General features: G+C 24.8%; 1 protein-coding gene across 4 annotated transcripts in view; it reads left to right on the top strand.

The window, feature by feature from the left end:
• LOC122507011 (pikachurin) overlaps positions 1 to 23,915 on the top strand; it is a 165,321-nt gene that overhangs the window by 35,479 nt on the left and 105,927 nt on the right. For all 4 annotated transcript variants that reach the window (XM_043619488.1, XM_043619486.1, XM_043619487.1 and 1 more), the window contains one exon: positions 17,421 to 17,537. In XM_043619488.1, coding sequence (XP_043475423.1) covers positions 17,421 to 17,537 — 117 coding nt within the window. The remainder of the gene's footprint in view (positions 1 to 17,420; positions 17,538 to 23,915) is intronic.

Here is a 23,915-nt window from a genome sequence, read left to right as displayed (position 1 = left end):
AAAATTTTTATACAATTCTTCACAATAATTCAATTACTTTCACTAATAATAACAAATTTCATGGAAATTCAATTATTTAAATAATTTTCTACTAAAATTCTAAGCGAGAATTTAATTATTTTCATAAAAAAAACTCATCGAAAAATTTTAATTATTTTTAATACTATTTTAAATTAATATTCAATTATAATCTAAAATTTTAACTGAAATTAATTTTTAAATTAATTTTTATTAGAAAATTCTACGAGAATTTAATTACTTAAATAGAAATAAAATGCAAATAAATAATTTATTGAATAACTGAATGTTTCTTCAATTTGAATTTTCATAAAGAATTTTAATAGAAAATTAACTAATTTTAATAGAATTCTTAAGAATAATTGAATTCTTTTGAGAAATTTAATTGCAGTTTTACTGAAAATTGTTGAAATCCCCCCGATGAGTTTTATTATTTATGAAAATAATTAAATTCCAAAAAATAATTTTATTCTTTACAAAAAGAATTAAATTATTGCTAAGAAAATAAAAGATTTTTAGAAAAATTGATTTTTTTCAAATATTAATGATTAAATTCCTGTGAAATTTTTATTAATTTAGAAAATAATTGAATGTTCGTGTAGAATTTTACCAAAATTTCAAATTCGAAATAATTTAATTTCGGCGAAAAATTTTGCAATTTATAAAGATAATTGAAATGTTTACGAGAATTTTTTTTGAAATTTATGAAAATAATTATATTTTTCGAAAGAATTTTATTAGGTTTAAAAATAATTGAATTCTTGAGATAAATACTGTTATTTATGAAAATAATTGTATTTTGCAATAAGAATTTTATTAAAATTCCTTAAATTTAAAACCTTTTAAAATTTTAATTAATTCTAAAAATTTATGTCAAAAAAAATATTAAAAATTCAATTATTATCTAAAATTTTAACTAAAATACTTTCTCCACGAGGAAGGAATTTATTTTTAAATTAATTATTATTAGAAAACTCTACGAGAATTCAATTATTTAAATAGAAAAATTAAAAATTTACTAAATAATTGAATGTTTCTCAAAATTTGAATTTTGATAAAGAATTTTATCACCAAATTTTAAAATAATTGAATTCTTTTGACGAATTTTTATAGAATCTTTAAGAATAATTAAATTCTTTTGAGGAATTTTCTCTTAAAAATTTACTGAAAATAATTGAAATTTTGAGATGAGTTTTATTATTCATGAGAATATTTGAATTATTGCAAAGAAATTTATAAAAAAATTTGTAAATAATTGAATTTCTGTGTAATTTTTATTATTTATGAAAATAATTGAATTTCTATGTAATTTTTATTATTTATGAAAATAATTGAATTTCTATGTAATTTTTATTATTTATAAAAATAATTGAATTTCTATGTAATTTTTATTATTTATGAAAATAATTGAATTATTGCAAAGAAATTTATAAAGAATTTGTAAATAATTGAATTTCTGTGTAATTTTTATTTTTCATGAAAATAATTGAATTTCTATGTAATTTTTATTATTTATGAAAATAATTGAATTTCTATGTAATTTTTATTATTTATGAAAATAATTGAATTATTGCAAAGAAATTTATAAAAAATTTGTAAATAATTGAATTTCTGTGTAATTTTTATTTTTCATGAAAATAATTGAATTTCTATGTAATTTTTATTATTTATGAAAATAATTGAATTTCTATGTAATTTTTATTATTTATGAAAATAATTGAATTTCTATGTAATTTTTATTATTTATGAAAATAATTGAATTATTGCAAAGAAATTTATAAAAAAATTTGTAAATAATTGAATTTCGGTGCAATTTTTATTTTTTATGAAAATAATTGAATTATTGCAAAGAAATTTATAAAAAAATTTGTAAATAATTGAATTTCTGTTGAATTTTTATTATTTATCAAAATAATTAAATATTTGCGTAGAATTTTATTTAAAAATATTTTTTAAATAATTGAATTCTTTTGGAAAATTTGGTTAAAATAGCAAATATTGAAAATCATTCAATTAAGAAAAATTTTTGCAAATAATGGAAAGTTTGCTAAACATTTTTTTTAAATTTCCGAAAATAATTAAATTTTGGAGAAGAATTTTATTATTTATAAAGATGATTGATATTTTGATGAGAATGTTCTTTTTAATTTTTGATCATAAATGAAAAAAAAAAGAGACGAGAAGATATCAAGAAAGAGTGAAACTAAAATAAACAAACGTAAACTCGAAATAAATGCGTTAATATAATAAGATTTCCGACTCAGTTTACAAATCTTGTTTCTTAACTTCATTGAGTAATACTCTTAAATTGAGCTTTTTGAGAAGCTTGCAAACATCTTGAAAGCTTCGTTATTTACTCAGAGTATCAAAGGTTGCGTTCGAGACAATACTTTGATGGATTAATAGTGTATTAAATTGTCTTTGAAATATTTCTAACAAGGAGCAAATAGAAATTAAACTTTCTCAAATCAGAGTCGCTTGGAAAATAAACATAATTAACGAATTATTTATTTACTTAATTAAACAACAAGAAAGAAAGAAAATATTGAAACATACCGTTTCAAAACTGAAATAACAACTTTGGTATAAATATTGAACTAATTTAATTTCTTTAATTCTTTCTTTTTTGTATTAAAAAGTAAGAATTTATCCACATTTTCTTTCGCATACAAAACTCTGATAAGAAATAAAAAAAAAATTTTCGAAAACTACAAATAAAAATTCCAATTTTCCCTACTAACTTGCAAGATAAATTGCATAATTATCCAAAAAGACATTTGAATACATTAAAGACGAAAAGAATAATATTCGAGTTACTAAAGAAATTTTTCTATCAAAATGACTCTAATTTCCACACACAAAGAAAATTTTATTACATAGAAAGAGAAAGAAGGAAAGAAATTGGAAAAATTAACTTTTTTCTTCCCTCCATCATTCTTTCGCGGTGGAAAATTTTTTTTCCTACGAAATCCTTATCAGATTGAGTAAGGGAATGTTCAAGGACAAACCTATTTCAACGAGGTTGCAAGCTCAACAAGTGTGGGAACGTCAGATTTAAAACGACCCTGTTTCTTTTGATCTTCGACTCAAGGACCAGAACAAAATCAACTTCAATAAAGTCTGAGATGAATTATTTCATCTTATCTTTAGGGACAGAGAGAATGAGATTGCGCTTTTTCTCTTGCGCTAATTAACCGTATATGTTAATTGCGCTCCAGGCGCCAACCGACGGGAGAGAATCCCTATCAGTTCCGATTGTCGTTTGACCGAGAAAAGAATTTTCAATTCAGACGAAATACAATTATATATTTTCTGCAAAAAGTTAAATAAAAATTCATAGTGCAATTAAAACAAGTCTTAATTGTATGAATTATTATAATTTAATAATTTTAATACTAATTTTAATTTCTTCACTGTGGCATTAACAGACTTCGCACTCGATAATTAATTTTAAAAAAAGTAGCAAAAAGTAGCTTTCAAACTTTAAAAATAATTGAATTTTGCAAAGAATTTTATTAAAATGCCTAAAAATAATTGAATTCTTTCAAAGAATTATTTATGTAAATAATTGAATTCTTGGGAAGAATTTTATTAAAATATTTGAAAATAATTGAATTCCTGTGAAAAATTCTAATACTTTTGTAAATAATTGAATTCTTCCAAAGAATTAAAAAAAAATTTTTTAAATAATTGATTTTTTCGAGGAATTGAAATTAAATTTTTAAGAATAATTACATTTTTTGAGCAATTCCTGTAAAATTTTATTAAAAATAATTGAGCAGCTACTAAGAATTTTATTATTTATGAAAATAATTGAACAGTTGCTAAGCATTTTATTAAAATTTTCAAAAATAATTGAATTCTGTTTGGAAATTTTATGAAAATAGAAAATTTTCAAAATCATTGAATTGCGAAAAAGTTTCTAAAACTACTAAATTTTATAAAAAATTCTATTAAAATTTTCGAGAATAATAAAATGTCTGTGTGGTATTTTATTAAATTTTTTTTTAAATAATTGAATTCTCCTAAAAAGCATTTTATTATTTATGAAAATAATTGAATTCTTGAGAACGGTTTTATTAGAATTTTTCAAAATAATTTTCATAATTTTCATAATTTTTATGAAAATAATTGAATTTTGCAAAGACTTAAAAATAATTGAATTTTCGTTAATAACTTTGTTATTTATCTTTAATAATTGAATTCTTTTAAAGAATTATTTATGTAAATAATTAAATTCTTGACAAGAATTTTATTAAAATCTAAAAGAATAATTAGATTATTTCAAAAAAATTTAATTTTAATTTTATTTCAAATAATTGATTCCTTTTAAACAATTTTATTAAAGTACTTGAAAATAATTGATATCATGTGAAAAATTCTAATACTTTTGTAAATAATTGAATTCTTTACAAAGAAATTAAAAAAAAATTTTTTTAAATAATTGATTTTTTCGAGGAATTGAAATTAAATTTTTAAGATTAATTACATTTTTTGAGCAAATCCTGTAAAATTTTATAGAATAAATGTAAAATTTAATATAATAAATATTATGAAAATTTTATTTTAAATCATTGAATTCTTGTGGATAACTTTATTTGTGAAAGTAATTGAATTATTCGATTAATTAAAAGGATTAGATCGTGAATTTTTAGAAATAATTGAATTTTGAAAAGTTATTAAATTAAAATCTTTCAAATTTTGAATTTTTTATACTTTATCTAATAATTCTGTAGAATTAATTTTATTGAAAGTTTAATTAATTTTTTAAAAATTATTTGTGGTTTATATTTTCTAATAAAGAGTTTGCGAATAATCAACATTTTGTAATATTGAATTGTAATCAAATGGGTTTGAAAATTGTTAAAGAATTTTTAAAAAAATTATTAAAAATATTTTGTATAAAGAAGAAGTTTATTATACCGTCAACTGGGGCTATTTTGTGCATCCGGGGGCTATTTTGTGCACGCGAGTTTTTTAATGAAAAAAATTATTAAAATGAATTATTTTAATCTGCTATTTTGTAAAATGAAAGTTTGATTACATGACAATAGAGAGCACTAAATGTTATTATTTAATTCTTTGGCAATTAAGAGAAAAAAATTCCTAAAAACGGAAAATTTGTTTAAAAAATGTTAAAAGTTCGGAAAAATTATACCAGATCTTCTAGAGTTTTAATGTGTCTCATAAACTGAGTTAGATATTTGTTGTCAATTGTGTTGTGATGATACATACGTAATGCGCTAATTTTTTATTCATTATTTTAAGAGAAAAGTGGAAAAAACTGAAAAACCAGGATTCCATGGGGCTATTTTGTGCACCTAAAAAAATCAAATATTTTTCATAAATATTTTATTTAGTAAGTAAAGAAGATTCTGTTTATCATTTTTATACATTTTTGTCTTACTTTTCTGTCAAAAAACTGTAAATACGTTAATTAAAATCATTAAAACGATTAAAAGCTCTACCGGTGCACAACGTAACCTCAAAAAATGAACTTTAATTAATATTTATAAGTTTTTCAAATTAGTTTTAAAACTATTTTCTCGTTTCTCTTAAAATAACTTGAAAGTCATATTAGATATTAAATTGTTATCTATTTAACCTTAAAAATATTTATTTCAAGTTTTTTAAAAATATCATTCAAAACCATTAAAAAAGCTCCTATTGAAATGATGTTTTAAAGTTTTTTATAAGTGTTTAAACGATCATTTTATAATTATATTAGTATATTATTATAAAATATATATTAAAAAAGAAAAAAAATTTATTTACTATCTGCGTAATATACAATTTAAAGAAAGATTGTTAATTTTTAGTAAATCCAGATTTTAGCAAAATTTTAGTGCTTTATTTTACATTTTTTGTATAATATATCTACAAAAAAAATTTTACTAGGTCATTCTTTTTTTAATTTACTCTCAAATATATACACAAAAGATTTCATGAAGCAGAAGCGATTAAAAAAATTGTTTACGCAACATTATAGAAAAACAAAGTTCGATGCACAAAATAGCCCCATCCCGGGAGTTATTGTGTTCACGACTTTCAATGACTATAACTAAGACAAAAAAATTTTTTTCTTTGCAAAATTTATAGGAAACCTTCAGAAGGATGTCCACAACATATATCAAAAGTTGATTTTCTTTATTCTCTTAATTCTGAATTTAAATAAATCTTTGAATAAAAAAAAAGCTATTTGGTGCACAAAATAGCCCCGGTTGACGGTACCTATCTAATAATTTTAAAAGTGAATCAGAATATTCTTTAGGGTCAGAGAAAAGGTCAAAATTTTTTCTCGAAATCAGGGAAAAACAAAATTAAATTTTTTTGTCAATCTTGATCTATTTCTTGAAAACGGGGTGAAATATTTTTGGAAATGGAAATAGTGGAATTGGTGGAAATAGTAGAATTAATAGAAATTGATAGTTAACTGAATAGTTAGTTGAATAAAAATAGTTTTGGTTCTAATTTTATTTATTTGATGGAATTTTTTTTTTATGTGAAATTCTTGAAATTCTTTCTATATTGAAATAGTTATTTAATTGAAAAAAAAAACGATTTCTGCATCTGTATTTGTAATTTTGTATACGACTATAGACGATAATATGGGAATATTAGAGAATATGTAACAATATTGACAATATAAGAATGTGGAGAAAATTTTTTAATTTAAATTCAGTGACTTTTGTATTTTTCTCTTCGTCGATTGAAGGTCGACGCGGAGAAGTTGTGCATTATTGTACCCTCGGGTAGCACAATTGACTATGGAGAATCCGGTATCAAGTCTATAAAAGCATGACCCGATATAACCAACTTGCCAGTGTATAGCGCTGCAGCATACATATGGGGAGAAAGAAAGTTGCTCTCATTGTGACTATAAAAAGTCCTTATACTGTTATTACTTGGAGAATGATTATTAATATAAAAGGAATATAAACGTGTGTCATTTATTGTTGTCTATAGATTCTCCCACCATTTTCGAATAACCGAGGTTCTCTATATACTCGAATGTACTTTCATGACGACGACGTGTCCGAGTAGCATGTCGCTATGGCAACGAACCCTCGACGAGTTTTCACTGGTTCTCAACCTCCGGCACTTGTTAAAGTACTTTGAGAGTTTTCTCACTCACTCCCGGGAATAAGTGGGCAACGCTTTCCGTTCCAGTTACACATTACCCTAAATCACCTTTTTTAATGATCCAAGAAAAGTATCTTTCTCTCGCATAAAATTCACCCTAATGCTAACTTAACAAGAGCTATTTTATAATGCTTTTTCTTTTCTCATTTTTTTACTTTCTATTTTTTTTTAATACCCAGTCGTACTGCAATATTTCAAAATTTAACAAAAGAAGACAAAATTCCCAAAACTCCAAGCGAAATATTTTTTATAGTTAATGGTTTTTGAAACCTTTATACTATTCTAGAATTACTGCTTTATGTAATTTAAATTAGTAAAATTAAAATTAAAATAATAATGTGTGATTGGGTTAGTGGTTAGTGTAAAGGTCTATAGTGCGTTAGGTTCCGAGTTCAATTCCCAGCGCGTGTCAAATGTTTTCATATTTTTGGCAAAACGATTTAAAATAAATAATATTAATTATTATTCCAATGAAATATTTCTAAATTATTCGAAAGGAACATTCTGAAGGTCGAACTAGGTCCGTAAATCCCTTAAAGGTCCCTTAATTTGTTTCAAATCCGTAACAGTCAGTTTTTTTTTAAATGTCCGTAAAATCCGTAATTTGATTGAGAAAAAACGAAAAGTTGGTAAATTGTACGATATAATCTGGAGAATTTTAGAGAAATTACATAAATGATTGCAGAAATTCAATTATTTTAAAATGTAATAAAATTCTTCGCAGAAATTCAATTATGACAAAATTTTCTTTTCAAAAATGCTTTAACCCAATTTTTTATCTCAAAACTTTGGTAAAAAGAACTTCTTTTACAGAATTTGGGAAAAACCGAAATTTTGTAAATTCAACATTTTTTCTTTTTTTTGTGGCACTTAGCTTTATTATTTTTGGGCTCTACAAAAAAACTTTACTTATTTAATAGTCACTCTTTGGTAAAAAATCAAAAATTATTAAAAATTATCAAAAATTCGAAAAACCGAATTTCCTAAAATTCAACATTTTTTCTTCTCATTTATGGCATTTAGCTGCATTATTTTTGGGCTCTCAGAAAATACTTTACCCAATTTTATATCTTATATTAACCCTTTGCTTTGGTAAGAAAAACTACTTTTCCAAAATTTGGGAAAAATCGAAATTTTGTAAATTCAACATTTTTTCTTCTTTTTTGTGGCATTTAGCTTCATTATTTTTGGGCTCTCAAAATATACCTTACCCAATTTTATATCTCAACTCTTTGGTAAAAAAATTACTTTTCCAAAATTTGGTAAAAAATTTAAAATTATCAACAATTAGCAAAAATTCAAAAAACCGAATTTCCGAAAATTCAACATTTTTTCTTTTCTTTTATGACATTTAGCTTCATTATTTTTGGGCTCTCAAAAAATACTTTACCGAATTTTATATCTCAACCCTTTGGTAAAAAAACAAATTTTCCAAAATTTAGGAAAAATCGAAATTTTGTAAATTCAACATTTTTTCTTCTTTTTTGTGGCATTTAGCTTCATTATTTTTGGGCTCTTCAAAACTAATTTACTTGTTTTTTAAACTTCATGGTTTGGTCAAAAAAACTACTTTGACCTCTATATTTATTTGAATTAAAAATCTTTATTCAAACAAGTAATTTTCATAATTGATTTAAAGCAATATTTATTAGATCCAATTATTTCATTTATTTGACTTAAGTAATTCGTATTTGGTACAAATAACTATTTATTTTAAACTATACTATAAATTAAAATATTTATTTACCAATAAATATTTACTTAGATGAAATAAATAAAAACAAATAAGTTTAAATTGAACCGAACGAGCCCTGAAATTTAAATGATCCTAAAATGTGAATTAAATATTCGGTCGTATTAGGATTATTATTTTAAAAATTGTTTAAAATAATTGAAATTTTTCTCAATTTTAATTTAATCATTTTCGAACAAGTGTTTTATATTCAGTGGATAGTGAAAAAAAAGTATCTTAAATATGAGACCATCTATTTTCAAGACGACACTGGCACGTATAAATGTCTTACTAAAATGTGCATTTTCTACTTCGATTTTTCATGTCAATGAAGATTTAAGGCTATCCGGCGCTCTAAGTAGAAAACGGGCGTTATAGTCAGACATGCTTTTCGGTGGAAGGAGAGGGAGGGAAAGTGTGATGAAAAAAACAATTTTTATTTATTTTATGATTTACTGCTATTAGTAATATTTTTATGACCATAATAATAATTATTATTATTATTTATGATCAGTTTTAGAAAATATCGGTTAGTTAAACATTTGTATTCCATATACACTTCTTGGTCATAATTTGTAATTTTTGTTTTGACATTTTGTCGTTCTTGCTAGTATATGTTCCATTTTGGTCGGTAATTAATTAATAATAATTTGCCACTGATTTTTACTACTGTTGAACTGTTATTTATTAATTAATGATTAATTCCAACTACTGTCGGTAATGAATGACTAATTTTTCCCTCTGTCGATAATAACTGCCATTGATTTTCTGCTCTGTCGGTAATAAGTGCCATTAATTTTTTTCCTTTGACGATAATAACTGTCATTGATTTTCTCTCATTTTCTTCTCTATCGGTAATAACTGTGCCATTTTATCGATAATAAATGTCATTAATTTTTTTCTTTGTTGGTAATAATTGCCATTAATTTTCCCCTCTGTCAATAATAACTGCCATTGATTTCCTCCTCTGTCGGTAATAATTACCGTTTCTGTTATCGACGGTCGGCAATTATTTTTCACATTAATTACGGTCAACAGTAAAAAGCAGAAGGCGAAACAAAAAATAAATTTAATATATTCCCCGCTCACTCTGATTTTTATTCACTTTTTTTCTCTTTCTCTCTGGTGAAGATTTTTTCTCTCCAGAGTGAAGTGAAGCTGGACTTATTTAATATTAAGACATTGAAATGTTGAATTGCCCCGTCAACAGCCAATATTAAAAATGGTTAAAATTTGAATGGATAAAAGAACTGAGAGAGTCGATGGAGTTTGAGAAAAAATTCCAGTGGACCTAATTAAGTGATAATTCATCTAGAAGTTTCTATAGTTTTTCGTTTAATTGCTCCGGCAAGTGTATAATATAGGGAAAAATATTGTCACCCTTAAAGAAGAGAAGCACTTTAAGCTGCCCATTAACCCAGATAAGTTTTCGAATTGCTCACGTGGGCATGTGCGGTAGCATTTCATAGGCATGGTTGTTACGTCAAGGTAGACACCCCCTCAACCCTCACTCACTCTCTCTCTCTCTCTCTCTTTCTCTCTTGAATGAGAGAAGCTGGATAATACTGATTTCAATAGAATCGGCGAAAATGGGACGGGAACACCGCATTATAGAATCCTCATAGACTGTCGTCAGTTATTGAAATGAATTTAATTACATTGAATTCTCCACATTTTAATATCTGCAATTTATATTTTGATTCTTTTTTTTTTATTATTTAATTCAGGCTTCGCGCTCATGTATTAAAACCTATTTACTACTTTCTTTTACGTTCTGATACTATTTGGATACTTTTTTTAGATTTCAACCACTAAAAGTTCTTTAAGGATTTCTTTATTATAATTTTTTGAAAATATTACAAGTTAATAACTTTGTAAAGAAAACATGGACAGTTACAATTATTATAAAACATTGAATTTTTGTATTTAAATTTTAAATAATAAAATTCTTGAATAACTTTCGTAAAATTATTAAAAATAATTGTTGTAGAAATGAAGTTTCGTTAAAATTGTGGAAAATAATAATTGAATTTTAGAAGGTTTATGGTTTTAATTTTTAAAAATTATTTTTTAGGTTTTAAATTCAAATTTTTTAATTTCTATTTCCCGTACAAGAAGAAATAAGAAGTATTTAAATATTTATATCACAAAATTATTCAGGTTTTGAATAATTGAATTTGGAAATTAGTGAAAGGTTAGGGAAATACAAAAAAAAAATTTTCTGACAATGCTAAATTAAATAAACGATTTTTTTTAACTTTTTTGTATTTTTAATCGACTGAAGCGACTTTTTTTTTGCTTTTTAATGTCGATCTGATGCCTGTATATATTTTATAGAGAGAGATTTTTTTTTTTAAATAGAAAGAGAGATTGTAAATAAAAAAGTACTTAATTCTGTTTTTAATTTTACGTAATTAGGATAAATAATTTTATACACACACACACGAACACGAAGCAAGTGACTCTTCTGTAGAGCAATAAATTTCTCGAATTCAATAAATCATCTCTATGAAATCCAAGCATTTCTAGCTCGGCATACAAGAGCTGTTTCCCTCAACGATTTTGCTAACCTCCTTCGTGATTTACTTTCCCCGCCATCCTTCATCAAGGCTTGGCAGGAAACTTCAAAACTTTGGACTCTAAAACGAGGTTTCCACATATAAAACGCATAATATAGTTGTTGGATCCGAAAAAAAATAATTTCTGTTCTAATAAATACGTGCGCTCAACACATTCTACCTATATGCATTTCAAAAAGAGAAATAGCATTTTAAATAAAGTTAATTAGCGTGGATGAATTTTTCACAGGGATCATCTCATTCATTAATTAGGTAGATTTCCTTCTCTGCTTTTGCGTTTAAAATTCAAAAGAGTGCCATTTTGAAATGTTCATTTTAACGATTTTAAAGTTTTTTTTCCCTCTTTATTTAAATATTTATAGGAATTATTTTTTTTTTGCCTTGGAATTTTAAAATTGGTGAAGTCTTCTTTTTAGCGTTTTTCGATAAATAAGAGGATGATGTTTTCAACTCGGGGTTTTAATGCAATTTTCGTGTAAAGTATTTTCCAAAAGCACAAAAATAGTAAAGCCAAATGCCACGAAAGAGAGGAGAAAATGTTGAATTTCAAGAAATTCGGATTTTTGAATTTTTGATAATTTTCTATAATTTTTTATTTTTTACCAAAGAGTCGAGACTATTAAGTAAGTAAGGTATTTTCCAAAAGCACAAAAATAGTGAAGCCAAACGCCATAAAATAGAGACGAAAATGTTGAATTTTAAGAAATTCGGATTTTTGAATTTTTGATAATTTTCTACAATTTTTTATTTTTTACCAAAGAGTCGAGACTATTAAATAAGTAGAGTATTTTCCAAAAGCACAAAAATAGTGAAGCCAAATGCCATAAAAGAAAAGAAAAAATGTTGAATTTTAAGAAATTCGGATTTTTGAATTTTTGATAATTTTTTATTTTTTACCAAAGAGTCGAGACTATTAAATGAGTAGAGTATTTTCCAAAAGCACAAAAATAGTGAAGCCAAATGCCATAAAAGAAAAGAAAAAATGTTGAATTTTAAGAAATTCGGATTTTTGAATTTTTGATAATTTTCGATAATTTTTTATTTTTTTCCAAAGAGTCGAGACTATTAAATAATTAGAGTATTTTCCAAAAGCACAAAAATAGTGAAGCCAAATGCCATAAAATAGAGGAGAAAATGTTGAATTTTAAGAAATTCGGATTTTTGAATTTTTGATAATTTTCGATAATTTTTTATTTTTCACCAAAGATTCGAGACTATTAAATAGGTAAAGTATTTTCCAAAAGCACAAAAATAGTGAAGCCAAACGCCATAAAATAGAGACGAAAATGTTGAATTTTAAGAAATTCGGATTTTTGAATTTTTGATAATTTTCTATAATTTTTTATTTTTTACCAAAGAGTCGAGACTATTAAATAAGTAGAGTATTTTCCAAAAGCACAAAAATAGTGAAGCCAAATGCCATAAAAGAAAAGAAAAAATGTTGAATTTTAAGAAATTCGGATTTTTGAATTTTTGATAATTTTCGATAATTTTTTATTTTTTACCAAAGAGTCGAGACTATTAAATAAGTAAAGTATTTTCCAAGAGCACAAAAATAATGAAGCCAAATGCCATAATAGAGAGGAGAAAATGTTGAATTTTAAGAAATTCGGATTTTTGAATTTTTGATAATTTTCTATAATTTTTTATTTTTTACCAAAGATTCGAGACTATTAAATGAGTAGAGTATTTTCCAAAAGCACAAAAATAGTGAAGCCAAATGCCATGAAAGAGAGGAGAAAATGTTGAATTTTGAGAAATTCGGATTTTTGAATTAATTATTTGCATAAATAATAAAAGTTTCACAGGAATTCAATTGTAAATTACAAATAATTAGTTGAAAATCGTTTAAAATTGTTTAAATCACTTCAAACTTGTTCCTAATGGTTTGAAATAATAAAATTATTTTCAAATTGTAAAAATAGTTTCAAATCGTAAAAATAGTTTTAGATTGTAAAAATAATTTTAAATAGTTTAAAATCTTGAAAATATTGAATAATAGTTAATAAAATTCTTTTATAATAGTTTGAAATAGTGGAAATTTTTTTATTTCGTTATTTAAATTTGGGAGGTTTAAAAAGAAGGAAAATTGAATGAAAGACACATACACACGCAAAGGAACACTTGTTTCCCGTGAACTTGAAAATAGGCACGTATTACCAACATTGCGTTGAGTGCAATGCTTACACGTGCAAAATGAGCATAAACGCGTTGTTAAAGAGAAACTCAAGTGTATCTGAGTAGTTCTCTCTCCATATTCTCAGCTGCAAAATCCTTCTCTATCTGAAAGGTTACCACGACGCTTTACCACTCGACGCTTCAACGAGTTTAGGGCAAACATTGCATTGCAAGTTTGAGGCACTTTCTCTTCTCTCTCTACACACACACACACTATTCTCCCAGTTGAACACTAGCACAAGGTTTAGCGAAAGCTTTTCGAGGGTCGAAGTACTAAGTTCTAATAGGCAATGACGCTAACGGACATATATGTTGTTATTCCGGATATTTAACAGATGCGCACCTCCTGAAAACTTGTCAGGCTCCACAAACAAACTCAGTTGCAAATTGAGTAATAATTTAAGTAAACAAAATTCAAGTTGACCGCAGCTTTACATTATAATTAGGCGCAAATCAGGCGACAGTTGGTCTAATTAGGAGTTCTCAGTGAAAACTTGGGGGACTTTTTATAGGTATATATAAATGAGCGGTGATGAGTTGTTTGATCTCCAATTCAAATTTTCCCCCAACGTATAACTCTCGGTTCTTTTCAGTTTGGGCAGTATTTTATCTCTTGTATTATATTTTCAATAGGTACTTTTTTCCCCTTATTATTATTTTTTGTTTTTCCTCTTTTATCCCTCTCGTTTGATGCAAAATTACCGAAAAGTCTGTATAATTAGTCTGAATAATTTATTCATTAATATTCAAATTGGTTGAAAATTTCGAGGAAAGTTTAAAGAGATACTCTGTACATTTTGAGGTTGTTGGTAAAAACGAAGTAATTGCTAGTAAAATGTTGGATGAATTTTCACTTTTGCAATTAGATGAAAATAACTAATTAATAGTGAAGTATAACTATTTTCGTAAAGTTATTTGCTTTAGGAAAATAGTACCACGTAGAAAAATTCCATGGAAGTACCCTTTAGAAATTCCATCAAACTTCTACATGAAATTTCTGTGGAGATTCCATGGAACTTCTCCATGGAATTTCTGTGGAGATTCCATGGAAATTCTGCAAGTTTTTTATTTTATTATTTTAACGTTTCTATTATAATTAGAGTCTAATAATAAGCTTTGTTGCAATTTATTTACAAGAAATGGTAAATAATAATTTTTAATAATATAATACTATAATAATTTTTTAATAACAATTACAGTCTTGGCACTCATCTACTAAAACCTACTATTTACTACTTTTATTAAGTTGTACTACTATTTGGGTACATTTTTTAGATTTCAGCTACTAAAAGCTACTATTTCTGTTTTTTTGACAATTTCTACTACTTTAAATTCGTTAATACTAGAAATCAAAAAACTATTCTCAAAAATTATAATCAAATTCTTTAAAACGATTCAATTATTTTCCAAAAATATTTAAAATTCAATTATTTTCATTATCTAGCATTTTCATAAAATTTCACAATAAAAGAATTGAATTAGAAAAAAAAATTTATAAAATTCATAAAAAATTCAATTATTTTCATAAATAATGAAATTTCTACAGGAATACAATTAAATTAGAATAGAATTTTCAGAAAAATTTCGAAAAAAACCGATATTTAACTAAATTTGTACACAATTCTTTACAATAATTCAATTACTTTTATAATAATAACAATTATTACGAAAATTCAATTATTGAAATAATTTTTTGATAAAATTCTAAGCAAGAATTCAATTATTCTCGTAAATAATAAAACTCATCCAAGAATTTCAATTAATTTTTATATTATTTTAAATTAATTAATCGAAAAATTCAATTACTTTTACAAATAAAGTTTCCCATAAGAATTCAATTATTTAAAATAAAATTTTCATAATATTTATTATATTTCAAAAACGTTAATTATTTAAAACAATGTTTATAAAATTCTTATGAAGAATACAATTATTATTTAAAAAAAAAACAAAATTTAAAAAAATTGTTTTTTTTAATTCTTTGGAAGAATTCAATTATTTACAAAAATATTATAATTTTTCACAGGAATTCAATTACTTTCAAATATTTAAAAATAATTGTTCGAAATAATTCAATTATTCTTTTAGATTTAAATAAACTTTTTCCCAAGGATTCAATTATTTACATAAATAATTCTTTGAAAGAATTCAATATTATTAAAGATAAATAACAAAACTATTCCCTAAAATTCAATTATTTTAAAGCATTTTAATAAAATTTTTTGCACAATTCAATTATTTTTATAAATAACAATATTCAGCACGAAAATTCAATTATTTTTAAAAGTAATAAATTTCTTCTTGGAATTCCAATTATTTTAAAAAATTCTGATAAAGTCGTTTGCAAGAATTCAATAACTTTAAAAAATAACCAATTTTTTCACTAAAATTTTATTCTTTTTAAACATTTTAATAAAATTTTTCGCAATAATTCAATTATTTTCATAAATAATAAAATTCTTCTCAGGAATTCAAATATTTTTGAAAATTTTAATAAAATTCTTTGCAACTATTCAATTATTTTCATAAATATTAAAATTCATAGCAGGATTTCAATTATTTTTAATAAAATTTTACAGGAATTGCTCAAAAAAATGTAATTATTAAAAAAATGTAATTTCAATTCCTCGAAAAAATTAATTATTTAACAATTTAATTTCAATTCTTTAGAAGAATTCAATTATTTACAAAAATATTAGAATTTTTCACAGGAATTCAATTATTTAAAAATATTTTAATAAAATTGTTCGAAAGAAAGCAATTATTTTAAATACAATTTGAATTTAATTTTTCTAAAATAATTCAATTATTCTTTTAGATTTTAATAAAATCGTTCGCAAGAATTCAATTATTTTCATAAATAATAAAATGCTTTTAAGGGAATTCAATTATTTTTTAAAAAATTTAATAAAATGCCACACAGACATTCAATTATTCTCAAAAATTTTAATAGGATTTTTTGTAAAATTTAATTATTTTTAAAACCTTTTCGCAATTCAATGATTTTCAATATCTTCTATTTTCATGAAATTTCCAAACAGAATTCAATTATTTAAACAATTTTTTGTTAAAATCTTCGTAAGAATCCAATTTCTTTTATGTATAATAAAAATTTCTCAGGAATCCAATTATTTAAATTAGAATTTGCATAAAATTAGTCGAAAGAAATGAATTATTAAAAATTTTTTATAAAATTCTTCGCAAGAATTAAATTATTTTTCAAGATACAAATTTTTTCTGAATTGGAAATAAATTCTAAAAAAGTTCTTAGTACCTTCGTGTTTTGGCTTATTAGTTGACTCTAATCATAATAGAAATGTTAAAATGTGATTAAAATAAAAAACTTGCAGAAGTTCTATCGAAAAAAAGCCACTAATGGTACTAATGGTATATTTCTGAAATTGAAATTATGACTAAATTTGAGTAGAGTATTCTGAACCAAGTTATGAGAACTGTCCAGAAAGAATCAAATCCTTGCGTTGGTAAAGGAAATTGCTTGCATAGTGTATTCATTTATATTTTATTCTATATATACTATATATACTGTTGGCAATTTTCACTCAAAGCCTTTAATTATCATTTCAAGCGGAAAATCTCCCTTGAGATGTTTTTTCCTCACTAAGATGACGTTTAAAGTCTAAAGAAAGTCTTAGAGAGCAAAAGATATATATGTTCATACTCAAATAGAAAGTAAAAGAAACAATTTTGTCTTTATTATAGATACGAAAAATAATTAATTTTTTTTCCCTTCTTTCTTTTTTTGTTTGCAGGAAGATGCGGACATGGTTCACCCTGTGAACAATTGTGCTATGAACTTCACGATGGAATGTATGAATGTGACTGTCGAGATGGATATATTCTTCACAAAAATGGATACAGCTGCGCTGGTGAGTTAATTATTAAATATATTTTTTATTTATAAGCTAATACTTTTTTTACGATTTGCTAATATTTGGATTTATTTTTCTGTTACGTTAACTTCCAACTGGTTCCAAATAGTTTAATAAATTAAAACTAGTTCAAAATAGTTCAAAATCGTTTAAAATAACTTTATGGTAGTTCCAAATAGTTTCAAATTCTTCAAAATAGTTGAAAATCGTTTAAAATAGTTTAAATAACTTGAAACTTGTTTTGAATAGTTTCAAATAGTTTTTAAGCTTCTTTTTTTTTAAATTAATTATCGATTACGAAGCCTGCAAAAAAAATAGAAGGTCATCTTTACCCGGATTAAGAATTTTCATTCAAACAGAATTTCAATCGAGTTGCGAATTTTTCAATGACAGTCTGGATATTTGATGTTGAAAAAAAATCGCGAATTTGCAATAAGAGCGAGAGGGAGAGAGAGAGGGAGAGAGGAAGGGAAAGCAATTCTCAGCTTTACTATTTTTCCTCTTTTTGATCTGTGGCTTTCCGAAAGTATCTTTGCCTCCTATCAATTTTTTTTTCAACCCTTCGTGGTTGGAGCATTTATACGCCTCTGCGGTCTATTTATTTTCCTGAGCTTCTCTATTTATCGTCATGCCAACTTATCCATAGAGTACAGGCTCTTCTCTCTTATCGAGAGGACTCTTCGAACTCTTCCTCTTAAAGAAAGAAGGACTCCATCCGGATTACTTGAGTCTTGGCCCCAGGCTCATTCAACTGAGATAAACGCGAGATCCTTCGCTCAGCTTCGACCCGGTTCATCCTTTTTTTTTTCTTACTTTACTTTCTTTCTTCCTTCCTTCCTTCTTTTCTCCCCACCACTCCGCACCTTTTTTTTGTTGTTTTATTTCACTTACGTTCGCCGAGACCATGTCGAACTCAATTTCACTCTCTCGCCTTTCATCACGTCATAAAATCGTCGAGTCGAGTCGTCGTCCCCTATCAAAAAAATATTCAGGCCTCGGATAGTGTGTGACTTTCTCGACTTATTTTCATAAAATGGGAGTTTTTCGACTTTTCTACACAAATTGCGAACAAAGTATACAATTGCATTTTTGGGGGGGTGAAATTGCAACTTATTACGATTTTTATACATAGAGAAAGGCAGTTGTTTTAGTCAAATATATTTTGTTTAAATCAAATAAAAGTTGGGATTTCTTTGCTACAATCAGAAAAAAGATATTTGATTCCCCGCACCTTGGCAATTGAAGTTTTTCAAAAATTATTTCTTATACTCTCTCTAAATTTTTGAATTTTTTTTTTTTTGAATCAAATTTAGAGAGAGTATAAGAAATAATTTTTGAAAAACTTCAGTTGCCAAGGTGCGGGGAAGTCAGGGAAATCAGGGATTTTTATTAAAAGTACTGGAAAAAATTAAGTTTTTAGAATTTATAAGAAAAATTCTGAATTTAAGAGTCTTTTTTGTTTGCCTCATAAACTATGAAATTGACAAGAATTCTAATACAAAGTCTTCAATTTTTTATATTTCTGACAATAATTTCTTTTTAAATAACTTTATTCTTTGAAAAACTATCATAAAATTATTAATTAGAAATTATTTAATGAATATTACTTAAAAATTTTAAAATTATTTGGATTTCAAAAGAGTTGTGTTTGAAATTTGAGAAAATTTCAATTTTTAATAAATTTAAATAGAAATTTTAAGAACAACTGATTACAGAAATTCAATTATTTTCTAAAGTGATAAACTTCTTCGCGTAAATTCAATTATGTTCAAAAATTAAAAAAAAATTCTCGTCAAAATTTCAATTATATTTATAAATCATAAAATTCTACTCCGAAAGTAAATTATTTTCAAAAAATTTAATAAAATTCTTCGCAAAATTTCAATTATTTTCAAAAATTTTCTTAATTTTAATTATTTTTAATGTATTTTAAATAAAAGTTTCCCAAAAGAATTCAATTATTTAAACAAAATTTTAATAAAAATTTCACAGGAATTCAATTACTTACCAATTTTGTATAAATTTCTTCGAACAAATTCAATTATTTTTAATATTTTAATGAAGTTTCTCGAAAGAATTCAAATATTTTCAGAGAATTGAAAAAAAGAGTTGTGAGAAATTCAATTATTTCGAAAAATTGAAATAAAATTCTTTTAAAAATTCTATTATTTAAAAAAATATTGACAAAGTTCTTTACAAGATTTAGTAAATAAAATTTCAATTTTAATAAAATTTTCCTATACAATTCAATTATTTTCAATACAATTATTCTTAAGAATTCAATTATTTTCATAAATAATACATTTATTATGGAATTTCAATTATTTAAAAAAATTCGAATAAAATTCTTCGCAAGAAATCAATTGTTTTCATAAATAATAAAATTTTTCTTGAGAAATTCAATTATTTTAGAAAATTTTGATAAAATACATTATAAATTTGAGAAATTATAATAAAATTGATTATAGAATACAATTTATTATTTTTATAAATTATAACATCCTTCCTAGGAATACAATAAAATTATAGGCAAAAATATTTGTAAAAATCTTCGAAACAATTCAATTATTTTCGTAAAAAATAAAATTTGCCGAAGCAATTCAATTATTTAAGAAATTTTAATAAAATTCATCCCAGGAATGCATTTCTTTTCAAAAATAAAATTCTTTCCAAGAATTTAATTCTCTTCAAAAATAATTGAAATTTTTTACTGGAATTCAATTATTTAAAAAAAAATTTAATAAAATTCTCCATCAGATTTCAATTATTTTCAATTTTTTAATGAAATTTTTCGATTGAATTCAATTCTCTTCAAAAATAAAAATTTTCACAGGAATTCAATTATTTAAAAAAATATGAATAAAATTCTTCACAAGTAACTAATTATTTTTATAAATAATAATATTTTTCTCCGGAATTCAATTATTTTCGCAAATAAAATTCTTCACAGCATTTCAATTCTTTAAAAAATTTTTTAATAAATTTCGTTGCAAGAATTCAATTATTTTCAATTTTTTTTAGTAAATTTCTCCATGGAATTCAATTATTTTAAAAAAGTTTTAAAAAATTCTGAGAAATTCAATTATTTAAAAAAATTTTGAATAAAATATCTTCACAAGAAACTAATTATTTTCATAAATATTAATATTTTTCTCTGGAATTCAAATTAAATTCAATTTAAATTTTAAAAAAAATTTTAATAAATTTCGTTGCAAGAATTCAATTATTCTCATAAATAACAAAACTTATCGCAGAATTTCAATTATTTTTTTATATAATTTGAAATAAAATGATAGAAAATTGCATTAAATTGCATATTCTTAAAAATTTTTTTAAATTCGCTGAAAAAATTTAATTTTTTTTTAACTTTGATAAAATTCGTTATAAAAATTGAATTAAATAAAAAATGAATTTCACTTAAAATTTTAAATTATAATTGAATCTTAAAAGTATTACAGCGTGAAATTTTAGAAATAATTTAGTTTTAAAAAGGGTTCAAATTAAAATTCAGGAAAAAGTCAGGAAAAAGTAAAAATTTTGTCTGAAAATCAGGAAAAAGTCAGAGAAAAACGAAATTAAATTTTTGTGGCAATCGTGAATAATACAATAATATTAATCTAATTATTAGTGTCAAAATATTTTTTTTTAATAATTTTATGTCAGAATGATCCATGATTTTTAATAATTGATTAATAATTAGTAGTTTTAATGTAAATTTAAAGAAAAAAAAAAATTCCAGGTCCCCCATTTTTCTTAGTTTTCCTTATAATTAATACTAATTAAAAATAATATATTCTATTATTATTACTCACTAAATTTGAATTATTAAAAATGTTTACTAATTTGAATTAGTGACTGACTTTTTGATTTTAAATTAGTAAATTTTACTAATAAATTAGTAGGAATTACTATATATTAGTAGAATTTACTAATTCAATATCAAAAATTTTTATTTTAAATTAGTAAATTTTACTAATAAATTAGTAGAAATTACTATGTAGTAGTAGAATTTAGTAATTCAATATATACCTATAGGTACACTAGAGAAGAAAACTGCGACTGAGAAATATCCACACTCCATTGGCCAGACGAGTTTCTCTTCTCTAAAATTTTCAATTTTTCACGAAAGTACATGATTTCATTTTCTCTTTTTTTCTCCTCTTCAAAAATTGCCAGTTGAAATGATATTAGAAATTGTGATATATATTCCCCTTCGCTTGAATATAAAATAGTTGACCAAAATTGGAATTTTTTTTTACTTAAACGAATAATGATGATTAAATGACAATGGAAAGAATGTTTATTGAAATTTTTGTTCCCTATCTAGCTATTGAGAATTCCTGTCAAAGAGTTTGTAAAAAAAAGAAAGAAAGAAAGAAAGAAAATTTCGAGTTAGAGGGGAAAATAATTTAGTGAAAAACAAGAGGAATTTTTGACAAATTGCTTCTTGCTGCATTGTGAATCAGCAAAAAACATTTGGAAAGAGTTCTCCGTTGCTGCCTCGCCATCACGACAGGTCTGAAAGATTTCTCCCAGAGTTTTCATGGGTATAAAAGTAAAATGCGATCCATCATCATTTACTTGATCTTTGACATGAAGCCACTCGTCAGACTACATATATAACGTGTCCTAATAGATCACTTGATTTATCTCTGGATCAGTCGACTAATCCCTTTTTGCTTATATTCTTTCAAGGAAATAAATTCCCCGAGGACTACTGTTTCACTAGTATTTTTTTTTATTAGTAATACTATTTGACTATCAGTCTCAGGGTATCCACTAAGCGGGAAATCCGGGAAAACCGAACTGAATTTAGAAAAGAAGAATTAAAACATTTTTATTGAATGTGATGGAATTTTCTATTTTTGTTGATTAAAAAAGAAAATAATAGCTGAATTGAGAGCATGAGAGTTTCGCTTTATAGAGAGGGTGAGAGGAAAAAAAATTAGCAACATTGTAGATCGTATATCACGTGCGGGACGCTTTGAAGGGGATGTACGAAATAACAGGGTGTCACGTCGACGTAGAATAAGGCGAGGAAGATTATTGGAAATGCATTTATTTCACGTCATCGGATGCCCACATCTACGAAAAGTGTTTTCCCAAGCACAAACGATTGCGGATGAAATATAATCGCAACTAAGTCACATGTAGTCATTCAGTATTAATTTTCTTTTTTTTTCATTTCCGAATTACATTTTAGTAGAAACCTTATAGTAAATGACTGATTTTATAGATTGGTAATTTAGTTTAAAATCGAACCGTTCAATGATGGAAAAGAAAAAAAATTTTCGGAGACGATAAGTGGAATTGGTTATTAGAAATATTTTTCCATATTACCCACTGCAGACGGATGAATTGCAACTGAAATGTAAATAATCTGTATTGAAAATAAAAAAAGAAACGCTGTCCGCAATGGGACGTACAAAACTGTCGTTGAAATTAAATTTTCTATCATGAATAAAGTTTCCGGTGGCAATTTTAAATGAAAAAATATCCCTTTGAGAATCTGTTGATAAATAAGGATGTTGATAAAACCCTGTAACGAGTGATTAATATTAATACAACTTGAATTTGTACGAGAGAGTTTTAAACACTTTTTCTTCGCTATTGATGCTAGGGGAGTATTTTATCACTTTACGTGCGTAAAACTGTTTTTCAATTTTTCAAAGGAGGTGATAATCCATGTTTTTCGTTGTACTATTCACTAGCGATTTCTTGAAATTCTAAGAGAATATTTACATATGTAGAAAATTGGAGTAACAAGTAAATGACAATAGATGTGGAAATAAAGTTAATTAAGAAAATAGGGAGTAATTTTGTAAATCAGTAAATTAGTTTATTGCGTCAGGGAGTGATTAGTCGAGAATGTTGGATGGCCTTTGTTTCACTCGATTAATCAGGTTTTGCACCTAAACGCTCGTGACCCCCTGGGGGAGTCATTCTGATTGGCTTGTCGACGGAAACGGAAGCCAAGTTGCAGTCCGATTTGAGGTTTCCATCTCTCATCCGGTGGCTTCTGAGCTTCACCTCCGGGACCAAATGTAGCAGTGTTTGTTTTCGAAAATGTTGTGTTGGTAGTCCACTTTGTAGAACGGATGACGTTTTGGACTCGAGTGGTTTGCCAACCAGGACGTTCACAGTTCCACTACTATTGACCTCTACACAAAACAAGGACTCCCTCTCTCGCAAAGCTATTCCATCAAAGGTTTATTCAAATTACCTTAAAGAAAGTTAAATATTTCTCCTTTTTATCGATTCTCGTCATTTCTTCAAAAATCCCGATGTAATCTACCGATGTATCCGATTTTTACACTTTGCGTTTTGTACAAACTTTTTTTTTATCTTATTAAACGAATCCCAGTGGGCAAAAAT

The sequence above is a fragment of the Leptopilina heterotoma genome, unplaced genomic scaffold (assembly GCF_015476425.1).
Source record: "Leptopilina heterotoma isolate Lh14 unplaced genomic scaffold, ASM1547642v1 Lhet_44, whole genome shotgun sequence".
Classification (NCBI taxonomy): domain Eukaryota; kingdom Metazoa; phylum Arthropoda; class Insecta; order Hymenoptera; family Figitidae; genus Leptopilina; species Leptopilina heterotoma.
This window is presented reverse-complemented; position numbering and strand designations above follow the sequence as displayed.